The sequence below is a fragment of the Ailuropoda melanoleuca genome, chromosome X (assembly GCF_002007445.2).
Source record: "Ailuropoda melanoleuca isolate Jingjing chromosome X, ASM200744v2, whole genome shotgun sequence".
In the NCBI taxonomy this organism is placed as follows: Eukaryota; Metazoa; Chordata; class Mammalia; order Carnivora; family Ursidae; genus Ailuropoda; species Ailuropoda melanoleuca.
Genome location: NC_048238.1, coordinates 42,760,977 through 42,787,759, shown reverse-complemented (window position 1 = coordinate 42,787,759; position 26,783 = coordinate 42,760,977). Strand labels below are relative to the sequence as shown.

Genomic DNA, 26,783 nt, shown 5'->3' with positions numbered 1-26,783 from the left:
CCAAATGTAAGACAGATGTTTCTCTATCCTCATACTTTCAATCTGTAGGTGTCTTTAGGTCTACAATGAGTTTCTTGTAGGTAGCATATAGATGAGTCTATATATATATATATATATATATATATATATATATATATAGTCATATAGTCACCCTATGTCTTGATTAGACCATTTGGTCCATTTGCATTCACAGTAATTATTGATAGATATGTCTTTATTGCCATTTTATTCCCTGTTTTATGGTTATTTCTGAAGTTTTTCTCTGATCCTTTCTTTCTCTCTTTCATGGTTTGCTGATTTTCTTTAGTGATATATTTGGATTTCTTTCTCTTTATTCTTTGCCTTTTTATTAATGGGTTTTGATATGTGGTTGCCATTAGTTTTGTATATAACCTTTTCTGAATATAACAGTCTATATTCGGTTGATGGTCATTTAAGTTTGAACCCATTCTTTTCTCCTCTCCTCCCCACCTTTTAGGTATATGTTATTATATTTTGTATCCTTTTTTGTGAGTTCCTTGACTGATTTTTTACAGAAATAATCATTTTTAGAGCTTTTGTGTTTCCTACCTCTATACTGTCACTTTTGGTGTCTCCTTTCCACTTAGAGTCCCCTTTAATATTTCTTGCAGGGCTGGTTTAATGGTCACAGACTCCTTTAGTTTTTGTTTATCTGGCAAACTCTTTATCACTCCTTCTATTCTTAATGATAGTCTTGCTGGATAGACTATTCTTGGCTGCAGATTTTTGCCATCAGCCCTTTGAATCTATCATACCATTCCCTTCTGGCTTGCTAAATTTCTGTTGAAAAACCTCCTGCTAGCCTTATGGGCTTTCCCTTGTATATAACTATCTTCTTTTTCTTGCTGCTTTTAAGATTTTTTTCTTTGTGACTATGTTTTGCCATTTTAATTATAATATGTCTGGGTGTTGTCCTGCTTTTGTTGATTTTGATGGGGAGTTCTCTGTGCCTCCTGGATCTGGATGTCTGTTTCCATCCCCATATTAAAGAAGTTTTCAGCTGTTATTTCTTCAAATAAATTTTCTGCTGTCTTCTCTCTCTTCTTCTTCTGGGACTCCTATAATGTGAATGTTGTTATGTTTCATGGAGTCATTGAGTTCCCTGAGTCTATTCTCATTTTGGGTAGTTCTTTTTTCTCACTTTTGTTCAACTTGATTACTTTCCATTACTCTGTCTTCTAAGTCACTAATTCCTTCCTCTGCTTCTTCCATCCTGCTATTCATTCCATCAAGCCTGTTTCTCATTTTGTTTTTTAAGCCCTTTATCTCTGCTATGTTATTCTTAACTCTGTGTTAAGAGTCTCTCTCATGTCTTCCACTCTTTTCAAGTCCAGTGAGTATCCTTATGATCATTGCTTTAAAGTCTATCAGGCATGTTACTTATATCTGTTTTGCCCAGATCTCTGGCTGTTGCCTTGTTCTGTTCTTTCATTTAGGATAAATTTTTCTGTCTTCTCATTTTGTCTGCCTCTCTGTGTCTGTTTCTGTGTGTTAAGAACATCAGCACCATCTCTAAAGTGGTGACTTTATGAAGAAGAGATCCTGGAGTGCCGTGCTTTGCAGTGTCCCTTGTCTACCAGAACCTGACAGTTCAGGAGAATATCCTATGTATGTGGTTTACACCCTGCTGTTGTGTCTGAGTCACTTTTCCTTTCAGTGCAATCTTCTGTACTGATTCTCTGCCTATTGTGGGCTGTGCTTGCCCTCTTTGGTGTTAGTGTGACCCAGGCAGGCCAGCTCTGGGGTGGGGGGGCATGCCCTCTAATGAACTTGCGAGTGGGTCAGCCTTGTTAGTAAAACTTACATTGGGCCACTAGTCCTCTGCCAGATCCCCTGAAGCACTGTGGTGCCTGGGGGCTGAAGGTAGGTGCAGTGTATGATGGTGGCTGGGGGCATATGGCTGGGCATGGTACAAGGGCTGGGCAGGGCATGCAGTGGCCACTCTGCATCCAGCAGCTGGGTGGGGCATGAGCACAGCTTTAAAAATAATTTCCCTGAGCCCAGGCTACAAATATCTGTGCAACCCTCTCTCAAACACCTGTCTCTGTGTTTAGGCTGGGGAGTGGGGGAGGAAAATCATGCCTGCCAACTCACCCATTTTCAGGGAAGTCCCCCAACTTGCTCTGAAATCCATATGAACAGATCTGTCTCCCATTTTCCCCCAACATTTTTGAAAACTGCTGTTTTTCTGTCACTGTGTCTTTAAGTCGGCAACCCAGTTATCATCAGTCCTCCCCGATAGCCCAGTGCTGAGTCAGCTGACTATTAAAGCTCCAGGCTCCTAGTTCCACTGGTTTTGCAAACTCACAGAATTCATCCCCCTGGTCTTTAAAGCCGAATGTTATGGGTATTAGTCTTCCCCATGTGTGCTTCCTGGTGCGAGTGCCCATTTCTCTCCTTCTCCTTACACATAGCTCCCTCCTTCCTGCAGTCAACCTTGCTTTGCCTTTCCGACCTTCCTAATCTCTCAGATGTTGCTTCTTCTCTATGTTTTGTTGTGGAGTTTGTTCTGTCAGTCTTCAGATCACTCTCCTGTTTATTGACTTGGATGCGTATGATTTCTAGTTGTAAATGTGGGATAAGATGAGCCCAGGGTCCTCCTACTCTGCCATCTTCCCAAGTTCTTGTAATCTGTGTGTTTTGATGGACCTTGGGGTTGTTCTTATTTTTTGTCTATTATGAATAAAGCTAAAAATAAAATATATAAATACATAAAAATATTAAAAAATAAATCTAAAAGATATCCTATCACATCTTTTTGTGGACATCTGCACTTCTTTCTCTTGGGTGTACCTAAGTGTGGAATTTCTGGGTTTGACAGAGGGTGTACAGACTTCTGCAGTGGCTATACAATTTTATACTCCCACCAGCAATGTAGAGTTCAAATGTTATATGTTCCTGCCAATACACGGTATTTTCAGTCTTTTTAAGTATTCTAGTGGATGTGTACTGATATTTTACTGTGATTTTAAATTGCATTTCTTTGATGAAAAGTGATGTCGAGTACCTTTTCATATGTCTACTGGGCATTTGGCTATCTTTAGTGAAGTGCCTGTTCAAGTCTTTTGCCAATTGTTAATTGGTTGTGTTTTTCTTATTGATTTGTAGGAGTTCTTTTCATATTCTGGATACAAATCCTTTGTCAGATATATATATATTATGAATATTTTTTCCTAGTCTGTGACTTGCCTTTTCACTTTTTAGTGACATGTTTGATGAATATAATATATTTTTTATTTTGATGAACTCCAATATAGCACTCTTTCTTTTATGGTTATTGCTTTTTGTATCCTGTCCAAGAAATCTTTACCCACACAATGAGATACCATGTCACACTGATCAGAATGGCTAAAATTAACAAGTCAGGAAATGACAGATGTTGGTGAGAATACAGAGAAAGGGGAACCCTCTTACATTGTTGGAGGGAATGCAAACTGGTGCAGCAGTCTGGAAAACAGTATGGTGGTCCTCTAAAAAGTTGAAAATAGAGCTATCCTGTGATCCAGCAATTGCACTACTAGGTATTTACCCCAAAGATACAAATGTAGTGATCTGCAGGAGCATCTGCATCCCAATGTTTATAGCAGCAATGTCCACAATAGCCAAACTATGGAAAGAGCCCAGATGTCCATTGACAGATAAATGGATAAAGAAGATGTGATACACACACACACACACACACACACACACACACAATGGAATACCACTCAGCTATAAAAAAAATGAAATCTTGCCATTTGCAATGATGTGGTTGGAACTAGAGGGTATTATGCTAAGCAAAATAAGTCAATCAGAGAAAGACAATTTTCGTATGATCTCACTCATATGTGGAATTTAAGAAACAAAGCAGAGGATCATAGGGGAAGAGAAGAAAAAATAAAACAAGACAAAATCAGAGAGGGAAACAAACCATAAGAGACTCTTAATCATAGGAAACAAACTGAGGGGTGCTGGAGTGGAGGGGTTGGGGTAACTGGGTGATGGACATTAAGGAGGGCACATGTTGTAATGGACACTGAGTATTATACAAGACTGATGAATCACTGACCTCTACCTCTGAAACTAATAATACATTATATGTTAATTAATTGTATTTAAATAAAAAATTTAAAAATTTTAAAAAAAAGAAATCTTGGCCCACCTCAAGGTCACAATGATATTCTCATGTTTTCCTCAAGTCTTTTGGTTTTAGACCTCTCATTTAAGTCTATGATTTGGAGAAAAGTTTTAGTAAAAATGTATACCAGCAAAAATGTCTTGAGTATGTGTCCCCGGTACACATAATTTTATTTATGAATGTTACAATTTACTACCACATTATTAATATTAATATTAAATGTTAATAATGTTTGACTTTTGAATTATTTTAGATAAATGTAAATATAAACAGAAGTTTAAATATGTCCTCTTCCAGTGGATCATCTTGTGCATAGTTTGGGGTATAGATCCACCCTGCTCTGGAGATCATTGCTCTAAACCACCAAAAGCTGACATTTTTGATGAATACTGATAATATCAGCAAAAGACTTCAGTGTAAATAAATGGCTCGAGTTGACAAAGTGTGAACGGGACCCCAGTGTGCATATTTGCTGATAATGTAAGAAACCCTGAGCTTATTCTTTTTTTTTTTAAAGATTTTATTTATTTGACAGAGAGAGAGACAGCCAGCGAGAGAGGGAACACAAGCAGGGGGAGTGGGAGAGGAAGAAGCAGGCTCCCGTCAGAGGAGCCTGATGTGGGGCTCGATCCCAGAACGCGGAGATCAGGCCCTGAGCCGAAGGCAGACGCTTAACGACTGAGCCACCCAGGCGCCCCCTGCACCCGGCCCCGAGCTTATTCTTGCACAGTGATGTTTGTTCCCCTTTACTTGATTTATGTAGACAGCAGAATAATCTGACTTGGTAGGAGTCACTGATGATAACTTGCTTTCAGTGCTGTTGTGGGGTACAGTGTTTTTGATTCTCTACTCCTTTCCTCATCACCAGATTCCTAGAACTGAGCTTGGCTCTGGAATGAATTTTTGGCAAAGATACTTAGCATTCGACTTGGGCTAATCCCTAGGGAAATTTAATGATCGGTGCTTAGAGGATCTTTGTTGTGAGGATTAGTTAACTAGATAGTGATTAAGCAGCTGGGGAGGAAGACACTGTCTATAGGGATAGGTCATGCTTTGGAGCACAGCATAGTTCCACTGGTCCAAGATCTGCGGAAACCATGGGCCTGATCCACAGAACTTGACACTCTGGCGCAGCCCTATGTAGGATTTGAGCATCTGTTTCTTAGCTGGTGGAACGAAAGTGTACCTCCTCCCTTGGTGTCCACCTCCTCAAACTATCTGCATGCAGGGATTACCACATAGAACCAGGCCCACTTACATCTTTGTTACTGGTGGTGGTTTTTGGATTCTCATGTAAGAGACAGGTTTTGTTTTCCGTTTTGCTTTGGGTAATGTAGGGAAGATGAGGAATAACAGAGTTTCTTGTTTTTCTAATCTAGACTACTTTGGAGATTTGAGAGGGATTTTGAAGGGAGAGAGTTGCTAAGACAGAGAAGTTAGGACAGACTGTTGAAAGCCATGGCAAAGAGATTGCAGAAGTTTCAAGGCCTCTGTCTTCCCTGTCCAGGGCACTCTGATTAATCTCTGCTAGCATCAGATTCTAAGGGATACCAACACGGGAGAGACGGCAGATCAGAAACAGTCCCCAAACTGTGGTCTGCTTAAGCTTTCAAACTAAGCTTCAGAATAAGCACAGACTTGATCTAGTATTTGCTGATCCTCCTCCCTCACAGTCAGACTTCTTAAATCCAGCTTTATCTCCCTCTCTACATTTTCCCTCAGTTGATTCCCCAGAAAGACCGAATTGCTGAAGGGGTGTCGAGAATGTTACTAAAAACTTGGAAATCTTTTAAAGGGTGGTAAGAAGACATTCAGACAATGGTCTGTTTTTTTAAGCAATACAACTACCATTCCGTGTGGACCTTTTCTATCTATTTGCAAAAAATAAATCAATTTAAACAATTAACTCTGTTGTTTGCCTACTTAGACTATAGACAAGCTGGTCGAGGTAGGAGTGTGGGCTGGTAATTTGGCCAGAGGCTCTTAGAACTGGCCAGGAAAGTTTCAGTCAATGCCTGTTTTTTCCAATAAATTTCTTGTAGCAAGCTGAGGTATTCACAATCATGCCATTGATTTTTAATGCGGCTCTTACACTATTATAATAAGCTTTCAGTACCTGTTGGTTATTGTTGCAAATGATGTTTCTCCTGCTGACTACATTTTTCTTCAAGCTAAACCTTATTTAACTTTTCTTTCCTTCACTCTCTCATATCTCCCAAGTTTATTCATAAAGCCCCAAGCAAGTATCTGCTAGTATCGGACTAAATAAAAGCTACTTCTAGAAAGCCTGTAAGTGTTGTTAAGTCCATTGTTCTTTGCTTTTACTCTCAAGGGGCTAGCTTGTCACTTTGTTGACAGCTATCAGAGCACTTCATGCTTCATTGGAGATCCATCAAAAATTTCCAAATAGCTAGCTCATTAGCACAAAATGGGGCTTCAGGAATCTTTTTCTCTCTGGGTCCCAACTGTGCTTTTTTAAGTGTTCCAGCCTTGATGGACCAGTCCAAAACAATGGATAAAGACCACAGGGAAATGAGAGATGGATGTTAATAAGTCAGTTTTGAAGGAGTGAAACATGGGTGAAGACAAAGTATAATGGGGCAAAAAGCAGGGATTACCTGTGTCAGCAGAAGGATAATGCATGATTTTGTTAACTGTTCACAGGTCACTGAATGTCAGAGCTCCAAGGCCCTCAGAGATCATCTAGTCAGACCCCCCTACCTTTTACCAGTAAGGGTAAAAGAAGCCGCAGGAGGGGAAAGAGACTTATCCAAGGTCAATCAGCTCTTCCCAGTTTTCCAGGCACCAGCTAGCTTTTGGTTATATGACCTTTATGCAATCCATTTTCAATTACTTGGGCCACTCACTGCTTAGCCTAGCAATCACTTGGATAAACCAAAATGACACATAAGTTAACCATCGTTTACATTGGGCTTTGTGATGTGTGTTTATACTGACATTCCAGTGCGTCTGGGTACAATCTGAGAATTCACAACTCTTGAAATGAAACAAGAAAGCCACCCTAAAAGTCTGATTCAGGAAGAGCTGGGAAGTTGACTAGCCTTACTGAATGGGCAGCATCAAATGATGCTACACAGCCGTCCTCAAGCAGGGCATGTTATTCTCAACAAGTTTGTTGATTCACACCGTTCCTGGGCCTCAGCTGGACTTGTACATGGGGCAGTGGAAAGGGGAAAGAAAACGTTTTATAAAAGAATACACACATCTTCTTCCCTCCCTCCCTCTCTCCTTCCCTTCCTTTCTTCCTTCCTTTCCTTTTCATTCCTTTTCCTTGATAGGAAAGGGAGCGGCTGCTTTATCTTCTATATAAACAAATGTGTCCTTGAGCCACTGACCTGGAGAACTGGCTGTCAGAAGGCAAAACAATAAATGAAGACGTGCTGGAATCTAGAGGTGGAGTGCAGGAAAGACTAGTGAACAATAATTTTTAGAAGCATTAAAAAGTCAGGAGAAGTAAGAAGGAATCAGTTGCATAGCCCAGTAAATGCCCTGGGTCTGGGAAAGGGCTAGTTTTGGAGTATAGTGCAAGGGACCTTTAATCAAATGGAGTTTCATTTCCTGATCTGGACCCATCTGGATCCTGGGACTGTGCCAGGTGCCCATAATTTGCTGGTTTGTTGTCTGCAAGTTCTTGCACTTGTGCTAAAACGGTATCATTACACTCAACACATCTGTCCCAAGGAGGAGGCTGCTAGTGACTGAGAAGGGGCAGGAAACAGAAAAGGGGCATGAGGGGCACCCAGGTGGCTCAGTTGGTTAAGTGTCTGACTCTTGGTTTCAGCTCAGGTCATGATCTCAGGGTTATGGGATCGAGCCCCACATCCAGCTCCATGTCAGTGGGGAGTCTGTTGGAGAGTCTCCCTCTCCCTCTGCCCTTCCCTCCTCCCACGCTCTCTCTCTCTCAATAAATAAATGAAATCTTAAAAAAAAAAAAAGAAAAGGGGCATTCATAGTCAGCCTGAGGCTGTAGTCCAGGAAAGAGTCCCTGCAGCAATAAGTAACCATTTTTGTTTAAAAGGTTCACCCCTTTCATTTTCTGGCCTAGAATAAACAGAGATCAGGTTGATGTAACGAAGTGCTTAATTAACTTGAGGTGGTACTTAATATCAACACATATTGAAGGGGAGACTTGCTATTGGTAACAGTAATATGGATAATTGAGTTGCATGAATAAAAAATGGGTAGAGTGAATTAAGACTAATGTACATCAACTGGAAAAATCTATTAACATTCATTAGTTAGGCTCCTGTTTGTGGCTCTTTGTTAGCCTAAGGAAGCCCTTTTAGATGGCTGATGCCTGTTGAAAGTCCTGCCTGATGCTGAGGGCCCTCTGTGGATGCCAAAGGAATGAGTCATTCAAATAGAACTTCTGAAATTCAAGTACAGCACTTTACTTTCTTCTTTTTTCTTTTTTCTTTTTTTTTCTTTCTTTCTTTCTTTCTTTTTTTTTTTTGGCAGCAGGCAGCAGTGACGGTGAAGTAATAATGATAATGACAATGGAAATAAGAATGTGATCTTAATTAATTTGCTGAAAGTTGTTCCCCATTTACCAATATTGGCTTGTTTTATCTTGAGTGGTGGCCCAGGTACTGGAACAAGGAGATATATATATATATATACACATATATATATATATATATATATATATTCAATGTCACTTGGCTAACCTATGATTTGTCAGACAAAGGATAATTTAAGAAAAAACTGTTGGGTTAGCAGCAATAAATTTAATAATAGTCTGTGATTTAACTTAGAATTTCAATTTATTTGATGGGATTTTTAAAATCCTGAATTAACATTTTTCTCTGCACTCAGGAGGTCTCAACTGCCAAATTGCACATGAGCCGGCCAACCTAAAGCTCAGCAATATTCCAACTTGCATGGTGAGGGATAGATTGGAGGGATTCTATAAAAGACTGAGAAAAAGATTGGAAGAAGAGTAGAAATGTTAAAACACCTACAGCAAGACCAGCCTTTGGTTGCCCCACTTAGAATTTGTCTTTCCCTAAAGATTGCATGGTTTAATCATCCTCACCTTCCTTGTCCCTAGGAGGAAAACAAACATCTCTTCCTGATTCATCAGTGAGGTAGACCTTTTTTTTTTTTTTCATCTAACCTTGTCTGTGGACATATGAACTTCAGACAGTAACCCAACCTTGAGGCTGGGAGCTATGTATGCTTTGTTCATTTCTTTATCTCTAGCACTTAGCATACTGGCCTGTGTAGAAAGTCACTAAAAATTTGAGGAATGATTAATGGATGGTTGAGATGACTCCTACCACCATGGATGGAATTGATGTCCTAATACGTAGAACTCACCTGTGTGGTACAAGGAATATTAGATATAAAAGTAGCCGTAATTGAGGACACATGGGGGACATTCCGCTTTGCTTTTCTTTTGCCTACCATCTGCTATTACTTCTGCCTTTCCTTTCTATGCCCTCCAGCCTGACTACCTTCTTGCCAAGATTGCCCTGGTCAATGGAAATTCTGTAGGCTGTGATGGTACAGTGAACACCCATGTTTCCAGATTTTGGTGAATGCCCACTGTGTTCCATACCCTAGAAGCACCGTGCTAGGCACTTGTTGAAGAGACATAGATAAAAGATCAGTTACTTTGTACATCCTGTGTATCTTTTGAATTCACAATTCCACTCACATAATATTGAGCAGGAAGCTCAAGGTCTTCAGAGTCAGCTCCCTTGCTATAATTGTCAGAGCTCATGTTTATTGAGGACTTAAATGCTCTCAGATATTCCCTATGCTGACAACCCTGTAAGGTAGGTACTCTTGTGATTATACTTCCCCTATCGGGTAATTGAGACACAAAGATGTTAGGTAACTTGCTCGGGGTCACTCAGCTAGGAAGCACTAGAACCAAGATTCAAACTCAACTTTATCAGACTTCAAAGGCTGCCCAAAGATAAGAAAGGGCTTGCCAAAGGTCATTTTGCTGGAGCCTGTCTCTTCTGGATCTAATTTGTTTTTACGTTTTGCTATGCCACGCTGCTACTTCAGCTCACACTGTCACGTTCCTCCCAAACATCACTCTCATTTAGAAGTGCTTGTCTCCTCAGACGGGGGTGGATTCCTCCAGAGCACAGACTGCACGGTTTCGGCATTGCCTCCTTCCTCAAGGGTTTGCCCAAGGTTGGCCTTCAGTAAATACTAGCCTGCGATCAGCTTCTTAGCTGTTTCCTGGAGCTTCCTGGAGCCTTCAGCCAGTACTACTAGTGGCTCTGAGGTTGGGAGGAACCAGGAAGTAGAATTTCGGGTAAGGAGTCATCTCACCACCTGCTTTCTGTTTTGTTCTCTGCAACACAGATTGAAGATGGGGGCAAGGCAGCCTTGTCCCAGAAGATGAGGACTGGTGATGAGCTGGTGAATATCAATGGCACTCCATTGTATGGTTCCCGCCAAGAGGCCCTCATCCTCATCAAAGGCTCCTTCCGGATCCTCAAGCTGATTGTCAGGAGGTGAGGTACATGGAGATTTGCTGCTATAAGAAATAGGGGCCACTGAAACAGCTTGGTTGATAATAGAGTTATATCTCTAAACATCATCAAAGAAAGGTATTTCACATGAACAGAATTTTGCAGACAACTGAAGCAGAATGGCATAGGAGAAAAGGTCCTTGGTTCAAATCATAACACTTTACATATTACCTGTGTCACCCTGGTTAAATTTATTTTATATCTGCAAGACTCAGTCTCCTTATTTGCTACCGAGAGAAGTAAATGAGTCCATATACACCAAGGGCCTACCTAACCTGGTGTTTTTCTGTCTCCTTCATAACAAGGTACCCCGTTCAACCACAGAGATTTATTTTTTCAAGTTTTTATTTAAATCAACCACATAGGTTTAAAGAGACCCTACTACAGCCACAGTAGGCATTCTGGAAGCTGTGTCAAACTCTTTAAGAGAGAAACCCTGCCCTTGAGGAGAATACAGTCGAATGGGGGAGAAGAGACACACATGTGACAAATTAATTAGCAATATATTTTGGGGAAAAAAAGCAATAAAGGAGATTTCACAGGCTGAAGGGTGATTGTCAAATGGCTTGTCCAGACAGAAATTGCTATTAGAATTCAAGAGAAAGAAAGAGTACTTCAGAAGAGGTTGGTAGGGTAAGAGTTCATAAGAGGAAGTGGAATTTGATCTAAAGGGTGGGTAGAATTGGACAAATAAGCCATCAGGAGGAGAAAGGCATTCCAGATAAGTGGAGTGGCCAAAGCAGAAGGAAGGCAAGGACATATTTGGGCATAGTTGTTCTGCTGCCTTTACACATTTGCTTATTGGTGAGCTTTCCATATGGCTTCTTCCATTTTGCTGCTGTATCTTTGCTCTGTGCTACTGGAGCTCATACTTCTCCCTTCTGTAAGTTTCCTTTACCCTATACACGAGCCTGAGCTTCTCCATCTTAATGATTTTTACTAGAAAAAAATATTTTTAAAGCATCTTCCCGTAATCCTACATGGGTGTGACCTGTTAAGTAATGCCTTATACAACAGAGACATTGCCACTGACTCAATCTTGAATCGATTGTGATTTAGGTTTTAAATAAGGCTTCTTGGAGAGGTAGCTTGGTAATTTTTGCTTTTGAGTCAGATAGACCCATGTATGGTGCTGCCTAGTTCTGTCACATATAGTTCCTATATAATGGCATTATTGTGGTTATTAAATGAGGCAATGTATGTAAAATACCTTTCACTTAGCAGGCTCTCAAGGAATTTCATTCCCATTCCTTTCCCTGGGATATAAGAAAAGCATAATTAGAGTAACTAAACATTAAATAAGGAGAACATCAGAAATGTACAGCACATGATTTGCAAAGAAACCATTAGGGGTGACAAAGATTTCATCATGAAATAAATGTCCCTGGGAGATACGGGTTATACAGAGATGCCACCACTTGGAGGGAATGTAGACACCATTCCTAGTGGTTTCTGAGCCAGTCATAAGAATGAGAGTATCTGGCTGTCACCTACTCATCCTCCCTTGGTGAGTACCATGTTCTCTTTGTTCCTGCTGTAGCAACATCTGCCACTACCAGTCACTTAGGAGTGGCTCTAATTATGGCCTTGGAGATAGTAGGGCCCTTTGGTTTTCATGGTGTGGCAGGTCCTATGGCTCCCTGATCTTGTACTGTCTACCCTTTCAGCCTCCCCCCAGCGCCTAGTGGAGGAGGCGCTCAATGACATAATTTATTAGGTGATGCTGCCCTCTTGTGGAAAACTTCACCTTCATGTATGGATTACCCCAGGAATGGTATTATCAGGTGTTTATTCCCTCTTTCTTAGTCCAAATGGTTCCTCAAATTTATAAAGGAGCTATTAGCACATAAATGAAACGTGATCCCCTGAAATTTAATATTTAGCCTAGTGTTTTATACTAAGGTAGACTTTGGTTTGAGTAAGCAATCCATTGGCAAAAGATTCAACAGTGAGCTTTAGGTTTGGACTCGAGTCCTTTGGAATGAATATAATGAGAAAAAAGAACTTTAGAAAATGGCCTATTCTGAAAAGCCACGCCGGCTCTTTCTCCTACATTACCTTTTAGATAATGGTCAACTAAGTCAGAAATCTAGGTGTTAACCCTCAGCTCTTCTCACTTGTCCCAATCCCCTTCAACTAAGTAATTCCAAGTCTTAATGATTCTACTTGCTATAAACTTCTCTGCAGCCTTTGTCTTCATCCAATCACTCATGATTTCTTACCTGGACTATTCTGAGTCTTTCCACTGGCTTCTCATCTTTTGGTCTCACCTCCTTCTCATCAATCCATTCTCCAAATAAGGCATCTGATCATGTCACTTATCTATTTGGAAACAAAACAAAACAGGAACGATAACCATACAATCTTGTCAGTCCCACAGATTTATTTTATATTGATAGAAGATACAAACCATTTTAAAGATATTATATTCATGAAACATTTTTTACATCCAAATATTTGAAGAAAGGATTATTTGTAATACAAGAAGAAAAATTATAGAAATGTCTATGTGGAAGACTCATACAATTAAACTATGAAAAAGCAAGAAAATAAGTACTGAGAATATTCGAAAAACAGAATTCATCAGATTTAATTAATATCAAAAATTATATTTTATTGACAGTGAATACACCCTCTTTCAAATATTCAGAGATCATATGGTATACCACAAAGAAAATCTTTGCATACTCTTATAAGTAGAAATCATCCTTGCCCTGTTCTCGGATAACAATGTAAAACTTCTACAAATTTAGAAACAAATTTGAACAAAAGTCTTCCACTGCTTTAATCTTTCAGAACACATTTATATGCAAATATTAGCCAAAAGAAACACTAGCAGACTAATAAAAATAACAAAAATGAGATCACGACTTGTCAAAACTTTGAGAGCAATATTCAGAAGTAAATTCATAACCTTAAATAGTTCATTATTAAAAATGAAGAATGAAATAACATGATTAAGAATCCAATATAATTTGAAGCCTAGGGGTATGTTGTTTTTATGGGGAGATGAATTAAGTAGATAAGCCTCTAGCAAATTTAATTAAGAAAACAAAGATAAATTATAAATAAAATTTAAATGATAAATGGAATAGAACAACAAATATAAAGAACTTTTCTTAAATTATAGGAAACTACTATAATTGTACCTTAGTAAATTTGAAAATCTCAGCAAATTTGAAATATCTAATAAAATGTTAAACACCAACCATTAATAAGAAGTTCAAAACAATATGGGCCTGTAACTGTAGAAACATTGAAAACAATTATCAAAGAGAAACTTCCAAAAATACTTTAGGGCCAGATGTTTTTTATCAGTGAGTTCCTTTAAATTTTCTAGGAATATTCACATTGTTATAGAATTAAAAATCTTGCAGAGTTATTCACACTGATTTTGAAACTAGCATCATTCTGATACCAATATCCAACAGACTGTTCCAAAAAGAATATTCTCTTCAGTTTGCGAACTTAGATGCAATACTTATAAGTGAATTCTATAAAATCTACTTCAATAATATTGTATAATAACAATTCATTGCAAACGTTAAAAGGTAATTTTTAAAAGATTTTATTGATTTATTTGAGAAAGAGCAAGACAGCAAGCACAAGTGGCGGGGAGGGGCAGAGGGAGAGGGAGTAGAGAGCCCAAAGTGGGGCTTGATCCCACAACCCTGAGATCATGACCTGAGCCTAAGGCAGACACTTAACTGACTAAGCCACCCAGGTGCTCCAAAAAATAATTTTTAAAAGGTAAAAATCTTAACTCTCATAATGATATAAAAAATGAACATATGTTAAAGATTTTATTTAATTAATGAGGGAATTGTAAGGTATTGCAACCAGTTCAAAGGGTAGGTCAAAGATGCTAGAATTTAATTTAAAATAACAATAGACCAGAATAACCAATTGGGAGCTATTAGCAGAAATATATCCCATTCACGATAGCGACCAAATACATAAAATTCTCAAGAATGCCTTAACAAGAAAAGTGTATGAAAGAAAGAGGATATATATGGTAAAAAAAAATTATAGAACTATCCAGAGAGAGAAAATGTGTAAAAATAATTTTTGATGGAGTGGGTAAAGTCTCAGGGCAAGACAATTTAATGGACAGTGGTATGTTCATATGCTCTGGATTAGACATGCTCTCTATAGAAACTTCCAAAGCATTATTCCTCCATCCTCATGCAAAGTCCCTTCACTTTTGAAATTCAGCATGCAGGCTATATCATTTTCCTTTCCCTACCGCTGTCCTCTATCAGCCTTCAGGTCATTCTCCCATTTCCATTTTATACTTTGGCACCTGCTTCACCATCATTTTCCCTACCTCAATTCATGTTGTCATACTGAAAGCTTTTATTGTCCTTGTAGAGGATCACAAACTTTAGTCTTATGGGTCCTTGATCATAACTTCAGCAGTAAACCCTCTATATCAGCAACTCACTCTTCCAACTGTACTATGGACCTTGCAATCTTTCAGTCAACATATATTAATCGAATATTTAACCTATACTAGAATCTGGTGAATTGATCATCAATGACATAACATCTCTGCTCTCACAGACTCTGTCACCTTCCAGTCTTGCTGACAGGGTTCCTTATCTGAATCACAAAACAAAGAAAATAAATTGAGTGTCTATTATCTTACTATCCCCAAGGATAATACACAACTAGGAGCATTCTAGATGCATTAAAAAAGAAGTTAATTCACTGCATCAAATGGATGCTTTAGGGCCATGGTTCTCACTGGTGAGCATCACTTCGGAAGTTGCTAGAAATGCAAATTATTGGGCACCACCAGAAACCTGCTGAATCAAAACTCTGGGGGTGGTGCTTTAATTTAAAAGAACAATACACCAGAATAACCAATTTGGCGCTATTAGCAGAAATACATCCCATTCACAATAGCAACCAAACACATAAAATTCTTAGGAACAGCCTTAAGAAGAAATGTGTATGAAAGAAAGGGGATGTATATGGTAAAAACAAAACCAAACTGTTTTAACAAGCTTTCCAGGTAAAAAGCCTATAGTTTAAGAACCACTGCCTTGAGGCATTAAGGATTAATTTTCAGGAATCCGTTGTGAAAGATTAAATTCACCTCTCTGACAGCAACCTCTTTTCCTTTTAGCTTTCTCATACTCCATTCTCTTTACACCTAAGCCTCAAACATTTTCTCCTATTCTTTCAGTCTCCTTTAATCATCGTGGCCTATGACTCTCCTTACTCTACTTGCTGAATCTGAGCAACTACAGTCATTCATGGTTTGAAAACCATGTCTGTGCTCATAACTGTATCTCTAGCTTTAATCTGTCCCCCAAATTCATATGTACAGTGGCCTGGTAAAAACCTGCACAGGAAAACCCAACAGTAAATACAGTACAATGTGTATAAATCTGAATTCATTATCTAGCTTATAAAACTCTCTCTCCTTCCAATAGCACTTGGTGGTACTTTCATCCACCTAGCCATCCAAGTGAGAAACCTGAGTCATTTTTTACTTCTTGCTCTCCTCACTAAGCCATGTTAATTTTACCTTTTAGACACTTCTAGAATTTATTCTCTTCTCTCCATTTCCACTGCTTTTACCTGGTTCAGGCCCTCATCATCTCACTCCTGGACTACTTCAGTAGCCTTTCAGCTGTCTCAGATCTGTCTGCCAAAGTGTTGCCACATAGATAAATCTAAAATACAGATTCAATTATATCAATCCCCTGCTGAAAACTTGTCAGTGGCCTTCATTGCCCAGAGGCATGGTATATAAGACATGTTATAGCTTCATCCCTATCCTTACCTAAACTTCATCTGGCATTCTTTATCTTTTATGCTAGAATAATATCATTGCCCAAGAATTTCATGCTGTTTATCGATTCTGTGACTGTTCATTCTCTGCTTTTTACTTGGAGCATAGTTTCCCCTTTCTTTGCTTAGTTAATGCCTTCATATTAACATTCTTTAAGACTCAGCTCTGGGATTGATGTTTATAGGAAACTTTCTTTGATGCCTCGGGTTAAGTTAGATGGCCTTCCTCTGGCTCCCACAGAACCATAGAACTCTAGCGTTTATCATATTGTATTGAAATAATTTGTTTTTGTATTTATTTTCTGCATTAGACTAGACGGGGGTTGGCAAACATTAGCTCATGGGCTAAATCTAACCCACCACTTGTTTTTGAATGGCCTGCTCACTGAGTGGTTTTTTTAAATCTTTTTTAAATGGTTGGGGAGGGAAAAAGCAGAAGAAAAATAGTATTTCATGACATGTGAAAATTATATGAAAGTCAAATTTCAGCGTCCATAAATAAAGTTCTATTGGAACAAAATCATGGCTATTCATTTATGTACTGTCTATGGCTGCTTTCACACACCAGCATGATTTAATAGTTCTGCCAAAAACCGTATGACCTGAAAATCCTAAAAGTTCTTATTTAGGCCTCTACAGAAAAAAAAATTTTTCCAACTCTTAGACCAGAAGCATGAGGGGAGGGGCTGTTTTGTGTTCATTGTTGTGTCCCAGCACCTAGTAGATGTTTGGTCCATTGGAAAGATTCAGAATTTTTTATTTACACTTCTGATATAAGGAGGTAGAGAATATGAGTAATTGCTCCACTTGGTAGTTATATTATTCAAGGTTACCTAGATTGGCAGATGAGACTGCATTCAGTCCTTTATGAGTATGATTACTTGTGACTCTGTTTTTCAGTAGCTGATCAACTCAAGGCACACTGATCAAAAAACTAAAAAAGTCCAGTTTTTATCCTGTAAACCTGATGTCCAGATCTAGGACCAACATGAATATGAAAAGGAACTACCATATTTTGGGACTTTGTCCAAGCTAACTACCAGCTTCCCTAGTTGACCTCACTCTGTTGTCATTATACCCATGCCATCAACAATTAAATTGAATTTCAAAAGTGAAGAGACTTTGCATGAGGGTGGAGGAAGAAGGGGTTAAAACTGTTAAATCTCAAAAAAACTGTAAGTATTCTGTCATGTATTAATATACCAGGAATATACTCTCTCACAAAAGCCAGCGGGCATGCCCCAGCCCTGTGCTTTCCCACTGCTCCACTAAATCCAGTGGGCACAGACTGGCCCTGCAATCTTGTTCTACCTTGCTAAAGCCAGTGGGCACATGTAGTCCACACAGGGGATACCCCTTGATCTCCTGGATCTGATGACAGGAGCCTTGCATCTGTAGGCCCAATAGGACTGAAACAATCAGAGACATAGTTCTTGACAGACTACCACCACCAGGGTATTACACAGATAGCAGACTGAGACACACCCCCAATCTTCTTGTGAAAAAGGCCTATTTACTTGTCCTGGAGCTTCAACCTGAGGTGCAGGTGTCAGGTTTCCCATATATGTAGAGGCTAAGGAGGTACTCTCAGGGAACATAGGCTAGGGGACACCATCCTTGCCTTGCTACAGTTTGCTGGTACCCTCCAGAAAGGCGCTTCTACATTGTTCAGAGCCCTGAGTTTTGCAAATGTTGCCTGGGGGAAACCTCCACATTGCCAGGACAGGAGGTCAGCAGGGATTATGACCACAGCCCCACATGACTCTATATATTTGCATACTTTATAACCTGCTGCCTGAGGGGCTGGCTTCCAATCAGCCTGAAACTAGGTGCTGACTAAGATGACAGGTCTTGGCACACCCTCAACAACTGGGACCTATCAAGAATAAATCAGGCTACTTAGATAATCACAAACATTCCAGAGACAACCAAAAGCAAGGGAAAATTTAAATGACAAGGTTCATCATCTACATAGGCCACTCTTCTAAGGCTGGGAGATGTAGCTTTCTCACCTAATACATAGAAACAGAGAGTCGAGCAAAATGAAGAAATAGAAAAACATGTTCCAAATAAAAGAACAAGATAAAACCTCAAAAAGAAACCTTAATAAAACAGAGATAAGTAATTTACTTGATAAAGAATTTAAAGTAATGGTAACAAACATGTTCACCAAGCTTGGGCAAAGAACATATGAATACAGGGAGAATTTCAACAAAGAGAGAGAAAATATAAGAAAGTACCAAACAGAAATCAGAGCTGAAGAATACAATAACTGAATTGAAAAGTACACTAGAGGAGTTCAATGGCAGTCAAGATGAAGCAGAAGAAAGTATCAGTGATCTGGAAAACAGGGCAATGGAACTCACCCAAACAGAACAGTGAAAAGAAAAAGAATTTTAGAAAGTTGCTTAAAGGACTTATGGGGCAACATCAAGCAAAATAACATTTACATTATAGGAGTTCCAGAAGGAGGAGAGAGAGAGAAAGGGGCAGAAAACTTATTTGAACAAATAATGGCTGAAAACCTCCCTAAGCCAGAGAAGGAAATAGACATCCAGATACAGAGAGCCCAGAGAGTTTCAAATAAAATGAACCCCAAAATATCCACACCAAGACACATTATAATGAAAATGTCAAAGTTAAAGATAGAATCTTAAAAGCAGCAAGAAAAAAACAAAACTTTTACACACAAGGGAGCCCCCATAAGGCTATCAACAGATTTTTCAGCAGAAAATTTGCAGACCAGAAAAGAGTGGCATGATACATTCGAAGTGCTGAAAGGAAAAGACTTCCAACCAACAATATTCTATCCAGTAAGTTTATCATTGAGAATTGAAGGAGAGGTAAAGAATTTTCCAAACAAATAAAAGCTAAGGGAGTTCATTACCACTAAACTGGCCTAATAAGAAAGGTTAAAGGGACTTCTTTAAGCTGAAAAAGAGGATACTAATATTGTTAACAAGAAAATGCGTGCATTTTCTTGGTAAAGGGAAATATACCTGCTAGAGATTATCTGCCTCTTCCTCTCCCACTTCCCACCCCCCAACTTGCACACTTTCACTCTTTTTCTCTCTCTCTCTCAAAATAAATGAATAATATCTTAATAAAAGACCAGTGTAGGGGTGCCTAGGTGGCTCACTGAGTTAAGTGTCCAACTCTTGATTTCGGCTCAGGTCATAATCCTAAAGTTATGAGATTGAAACCCACATCGGGCTCTGAACTCAGGGGGGAGTCTGCTTGAGATTCTCTATCTCCCTCTGCCCCTCCCCCACTTATGTTCTCTCTCTCTCTCTAAAATAAATAAATAAACCTTTAAAAAACCAAGTCTCAATAAAGATTGAAATCCTATCAAGCATCTTTTCTAATAACAATGGTATGAAACTAGAAATCAATTACAAGAAGAAAACTAGAAAAATCACAAGTATATGTATATTAAACAATGTGCTGCTGAACAACTAATGGGTCAATGAAGGAATCAAAGGAGAAATAAAAAAAATCTTGAGAGAAATGAAAATGGAAATGCAACATAGAAAAATCTATGGGATGCAGCAAAAGCAGTTGTAAGGGAAGCTCATAGAGATATAGGCCTACCTCAAGAAACAAGAAAAATCTCAGATAATCTAACATTACACTAAAGCAACTAGAAAAAAGAAGAACAAATGAAACCTGAAGTTAGCAGAAGGAAGGGAATAATAAAGATCAGAGGGAAAATAAAGACTAAAAAGACACTAGGAAAGATCAATGAAACTGAGTTGATTCTTTGAAAAGACAAACAAAATAGATGAACTTTAGGTAGACTCACTCAGAAAAAAAGGAGGGCTCACATAAAAAAAATCAGAAATAAAAAGGGTGAAGTTACAAATTACACCACAGAAATAAAAGACTATAATAAACAATTAGACATCAACAAATTGAACAAACTAGGAGCAATGGATAAGTTCCGAGAAACACAATCTTCCAAGATTGAATCATGAATAAAGACAAAGTCTGAAGACACTGGTTACTAGTAAGGAGATTGAAACAGTAATCAAAACCTTCCCAACAAACAAACTCCAGGACCAGAAGATTTCAGTGGTGAATTATAACAAATATTTAAAGAAGATTTAATACCTATCTTACTCAGACTCTTCCAAAAATTTTAAAAGGAGGGAATGCATCCAAACTTATTTTATGAGGCCAACATTACCCTGATACCAAAACCAAACAAGGACAGCACACACACACACATAAAAATTGCAGGCTAAGATTCCTGATAAACAGAATGGGAGAAGATATTTGCAAATGACACTACAGATAAAAGACTGGTATCCGAGATCTATGAAGAACTTCTCAAACTCCATACACAAGAAACAAATAATCAAATCAATAAATGGGCAGAAGATAAGAACAGACACTTTTCCAATGAAGACATACAAATGGCTAACAGACACATGAAAAAATGTTCAAAATCATTAGCCACCAGGGAAATTCAAATCAAAACCACACTGAGATACCAACTTACGCCAGTTAGAATGGCAAAAATAGACAAGGCAAGAAACAACAATTGTTGGAGAGGATGTGGAGAAAGGGGATCCCTCCTACATTGTTGGTGGGAATGCAAGTTGGTACAGCCACTCTGGAAAACAGTGTGGCGGTCCCTTAAAAAGTTAAAAATTGAGCTACCCTATGATCCAGCCATTGTACTACTGGGTGTCTTGATGAAGTCCCACAGGTTCATTTTTTCTTTTGTTTCTCTTGCCTTTGGAGATGTGTCATGAAAATTTGCTGTGGCCGATGTCAAAGAGGTTGCTGCCTGTGCTCTCCTCTGGGATTTTGATGGATTGCTGTCTCACATCGAGGTCTTTCATCCATTTGGAGTTTATCTTTGTGTATGGTGTGAGAGAGTGGTCAAGTTTCATCCTTTTGTATATAGCTGTCCAATTTTCCCAGCACTATTTATTGAAGAGACTGTCTTTTTTCCACTGGGTGTTTTTTCCTGCTTTATCAAAGATTAGTTGCCCATAGAGCCGAGGGTCCATTTCTGGAGACTCTATTCTGTTCCATTGTTCTGTGTGTCTGTTTTTGTGCCAGTACCATGCTGTCTTTGTGATCACAGCTTTGTAGTACAGCTNCACAGCTTTGTAGTATAGCTTGAAGTCAGGCAACATGATGCCCCCAGCTTTGTTTTTCCTTTTCAAAATTTCCTTGGCGATTAGGGGTCTTTTCTGGTTCCATACAAATTTTAAGATTGTTTATTCCAGCTCTTTGAAAAATGTCATTGGTATTTTGATCAGGATGGCCTTGAAAGTGTAGATTGCTCTGGGTAGCATAGACATTTTAACTATGTTTATTCTTCCAATACATGAGCATGGAATGTTTTTCCATCTCTTTGTGTCTTCTTCAATGTCTTTCATTAGTGTTCTGTAGTTTCTAGAATATAGATCCTTTACCTCTCTGGTTAAGTTAATTCCAAGGTATCTTATGATTTTTGGTGCTATTGTACGTGGAATCCATTCCCCAATTTCTCTTTCTTCAGTCTCATTGTTCGTGTATAGAAATGTAACTGATTTCTGAGCATTGATTTTGTATCCTGCCACATTACTGAATTGTTGTATGAGTTCTAGTAATTTGGGGGTGGAGTCTTTTGGGATTTTCCATATAGAATATCATGTCATCTGTGAAGAGAGACAGTTTGACCTCTTCTTTGCCAATTTGGATACCTTTTATCCCTTTTTGTTGTCTGATTGCTGTTACAAGGACTTCTAGTACTATGTTGAATAATAGTGGCNTCTGATTGCTGTTACAAGGACTTCTAGTACTATGTTGAATAATAATAGTGATAGTGGGCATCTTTGTCGTGTTCCTGATCTTAAGGGAAAGGGTTTCAGCTTTTCCCCATTGTGAATGATATTGGCTGTAGGCTTTTCATAGATGGTTTTTATGAAATTGAGGAATGTACCCTCTATTCCCTACACTTTGAAGGGTTTTAATCAGGAAAGGATGTTGTATTTTGTCAAATGCTTTTTCTGCATCAATTGAAAGGATCATATGGTTCTTGTCTCTTCTCTTATTAATGTGATCTATCACACTGATCGATTTGTGAATGTTGAACCATGCTTGCAACACATGGATGAATCCCACTTGGTCTTGATCGATAATCCTTTTAATGTACTGTTGGATCCTATTAGCTAGGGTCTTGTTGAGAATTTTGGTGTCCATATTCATCGGGGATACCAGTCAGTAATTCTCCTTTTTGATGGGGTCTTTGCCTGGTTTGGGGATCAAGGTAATACTGGCCTCATAGAATGAGTTTGGTAGTTTTCCTTCTGTTTCTGTTTTTTGAAACAGCTTCAGGAGAATAGGTATTATTTCTTCTTTGAATGTTTGGTAGAATTCTCCGGGGAATCCATCAGGCCCTGGACTCTTTTTGGGAAGGTTTTTGATCACTGCTTCAATCTCTTCATGATTAATCGGTCTGTTTAAATTACCAGTTTCTTCCTGTTTCAGTTTTGGAAGTTTATAGGTTTCCAGGAAGGCATCCATTTCTTCCAGGTTGTTTAACTTATTGGCATATAGTTGTTGATAAGAGTTTCTAATTATTGTTTCTATTTCCTTGGTGTAGGTCATGATCACTCCCTTTTCATTCATAATTTTATTAATTTGAGCCACTGGTCAGACTTATTCCAAAGAATAGAGAAAGGACCGAAATTGACATCCAGTTATAATAAAAACTGTCAACAAAGTAGGTTTCAAGGGAATATACCTCAACATAGTAAAGACCATATACAACAAGCCCACAGCTAACATCATACTTGATAATGAAAAGCTGAAAGCTTTTCTTCTACAATCAGGATCAAGACAAGGATGCTCACTCTTGACAATTTTATTCAACATAATACAGGCATACCTCAGAAATATTGTGGTTTTGGTTCCAGCACACCACAATAATGCAAATAAATCAAGTCAAATGAATTTTTTGGTTTTCCAGTGCATATGTTTACACAACTCTATAGTTATGTTTATGTTATGTTATGTTACACTACTCTATAGTCTGAGGTCTACAACAGAATTATGTCTAAAATAATGTACATACCTTAATTAAAAACACATTATTGCTAAAAATGCTACTTATCACCTGAGCTTTCAAGGAGTTGAAATATTTTTGCTGGTATAGAGTCTTGCCTCAATGTTGATGGCTGATGACTGATTTGGGTGTTGGTTGCTGAAGCCTGCAGTGACTGTGACAGTTTCTTAAAATAAAACAGTGAAGTTTGCCGCATCAATTGACTCTTCTCATGAATGATTTATTTGTAGCATGAGGTGGGTTTGATAACATTTTACCCATAAAACTTCTTTCAATTGGAATCAATCCTCTCAAACTGCTGCTGCTTTATCAATTAGATTTACAATAATATTCTAAATTTTTTTGTCATTTCAACAATCTTCATAGTATCTTCACCAAGAGTAGATTTCATCTTAAGAAACAGCTTTCTGGGAAACCTGGGTGGTGCAGTCATTAAGTGTCTGCCTTCGGCTCAGGGCGTGATCCTGGCGTTGTGGGATCGAGCCCCACATCAGGCTATGAGCCTGCTTCTTCCTCTCCCACCCCCCCTGCTTGTGTTCCCTCTCTCACTGGCTGCCTCTCTCTCTGTCAAATAAATAAATAAAATCTTTAAAGGAAAAAAAGAAACAACTTTCTTTGTTCATCCATAAAAAACAACTCCTCATCCCTTCAAGTTTTATCATGAGATCACACCAATTTGCTCACATCTTCAGGTTCTACTTCAAATTCTAGTTCTCTTGTTATTTCCACCACATCTGCAGGTACTTCCTCTACTTAAGTCTTGACCCCCTCAAAGTCATCCATGAGGGTTGGAATCAACTTCTTCCAAACTCTTGTTCATGTTGACATTCTGACCTCTTCCCACCAATCATGAATGTCTTTAATAATATGTCAAATGGTGAATATTTTTCAGACAGTTTTCAATTTATTTTCCCAGATCCATTAGAGGACCCCCTATCTATGACAGCTATCATCTTACAAAACGTATCTCTTAAATAATAAGACTTGAAAGTTGAAATTACTCCTTGATTCGTGGGCTATAGAATAGATTTTGTGTAAACAAGCCTGAAAATAACAATCCCATTGTACATGTATATCAGAGCTCTTGGGTGACCAGGTGCATTGTCAATAAGCAGTAATGTTTTAAAAGGAATCTTTTCTTCTTTTTTCTCATCAGTAGGTCTTAACAAGTGGGTTTAAAATATTCAATAAACCATGTTGTAAACAGATGTATTGTCATCCAGGCTTTATTTTTCCATTTATAGAGCACAGGAAGACTAGATATAACATAATTCTTAGGGCCCTAGGATTTTCAGAAACTAAATGAGCATTGCCTTTAGCATAAAGTCACCAGCAACCCCTAGCAGGAAAGCTAGCCAGTCCTTTGAACCTTTGATGCCAGACAGTGACATCTATCCAGCCATGAAAGTCTTGGTATCATCTTTCTTTTTTTATTTAAATAAAAGATAGTTAATATATAGTGAAATACTGGTTTCAGGAATACAATTTAGTGGTTCCCCAGGAGAACCGTCCGGGCCGGAGTTTTGTTATTTGGAAGGTTGTTTATCACTGACTCAATCTATTCATAATTAATTGGCCTGTTTAAGAAATCAATTTCTTCCTGTTTCAGTCTTATTTCCAGAAAGGTCCCATCTCTTCCAGATTGCTTAATTTATTGCCTTATAGCTGTTGATAAAAGATTCTAATAATCTTTCCAATTTCATTGGTGTTGGTCGTGACCTCTCCTTTTTCATTCATAATTTTATTAATTTGGGTCCTTTCTTTTTTCTTTTGGATAAGTATTGCCAGTGTCTGCCAATTTTATTGATTCTCTAAAAGAACCAGCTTCTAGTCCTGTTGATCTGCTCTACTGTACTTCTGATTTCTAATTCATTGATTTCTGCTCTAATCTTGGTCAACTGCTTCCTTGTTAGTGGATTAGGTCTGTCCCTCTGTTGCTGTTCCAGCTTCTTGAGGTGAGAATACAAAAACTGCATTTTAGATTTTTCTATTATTTTGAGTGAGGTTTGGATGGCTATGTATTTCCCCCTTAGGACTGGCTTTGCAGTATCCCATAGGTTTTGGACCTTTGTGTTTTCATTCTTGTTGGTCTCCATAAATTGTTTAAATTGATTTTTGATTTCCTGGTTTATCGAGCCCAAACATTCAAAGAAAAATAATACCTATTCTCCTAAAGCTAGGTCAAAAAATAGAAACAGAAGGAAAGCTACCAAATTCATTCTATGAGGCCAATATTTCTTTGATCCCCAAACCAGGCAAAGACCCCATCAAAAAGGAGAATTACAGACCGATTTCCTTAATGAATATGGACGCCAAAATCCCCAACAAGATCTTGGCTGATAGAATCCAACAGTACATTAAAAGGATTATCCATCATGACGAAGTGGGATTCATCCCTGGGATGCAAGCGTGGCTCAACATTTGTAAATCGATCAGTGTGATACATCATATCAACACGAAAAGACTCAGGAACCATATGATCCTCTCAATTGATGCAGAAAAAGCATTTGACAAAATACAGCATCCTTTCCTGATTAAAACCCTTCAGAGTGTAGGAATAGAGGGTACATTTCTCAATCTCATAAAAGCCATCTATGAAAAGCCTACTGCAAGCATTTATTCTCAATGGGGAAAAGCTGAAAGCCTTTCCCTTAAGATCAGGAACACAACAAGGATGCCACTCTCGCCACTATTATTCAACATAGTACTAGAAGTCCTTGCAACAGCAATCAGACAACAAAAAAGGGATCAAAGGTATCCAAATCGGCAAAGAAGAAGTCAAACTGTCTCTCTTTGCAGATGACATGATACTCTATATGGAAAACCCAAAGGAATCCACTCCCAAACTATTAGAAGTTATAGAACAATTCAGTAAGGTGGCAGGATACAAAATCAATGCCCAGAAATCAGTTGCATTTCTATACACGAATAACGAGACTGAAGAAAGAGAAATTAGGGAATCCATCCCATTTACAATAACACCNATCCCATTTACAATAGCACCAAAGACCATACGTTACCTTGGAATTAACTTAACGAAAGACGTAAAGGACCGATATTCTAGAAACTATAAATCACTCTTGAAAGACATTGAGGAAGACATAAAAAGATGGAAAAATATTCCATGCTCATGGATTGGAAGAATTAACATAGTTAAAATGTCCATGCTACCCAGAGCAATCTACACTTTCAATGCTATCCCGATCAAAATACCGAGGACATTTTTCAAAGAACTGGAACAAATAGTCCTTAAATTTGTATGGAA

At 38.4% G+C, this 26,783-nt stretch overlaps 1 protein-coding gene across 4 annotated transcripts in view; it reads left to right on the top strand.

The window, feature by feature from the left end:
• Positions 1-26,783, top strand: part of SHROOM4 (shroom family member 4) — a 238,445-nt gene that overhangs the window by 102,945 nt on the left and 108,717 nt on the right. For all 4 annotated transcript variants that reach the window (XM_034649348.1, XM_034649351.1, XM_034649349.1 and 1 more), the window contains exon 2: positions 10,484-10,635. In XM_034649348.1, the coding sequence (XP_034505239.1) occupies positions 10,484-10,635 (152 nt within the window). The remainder of the gene's footprint in view (positions 1-10,483; positions 10,636-26,783) is intronic.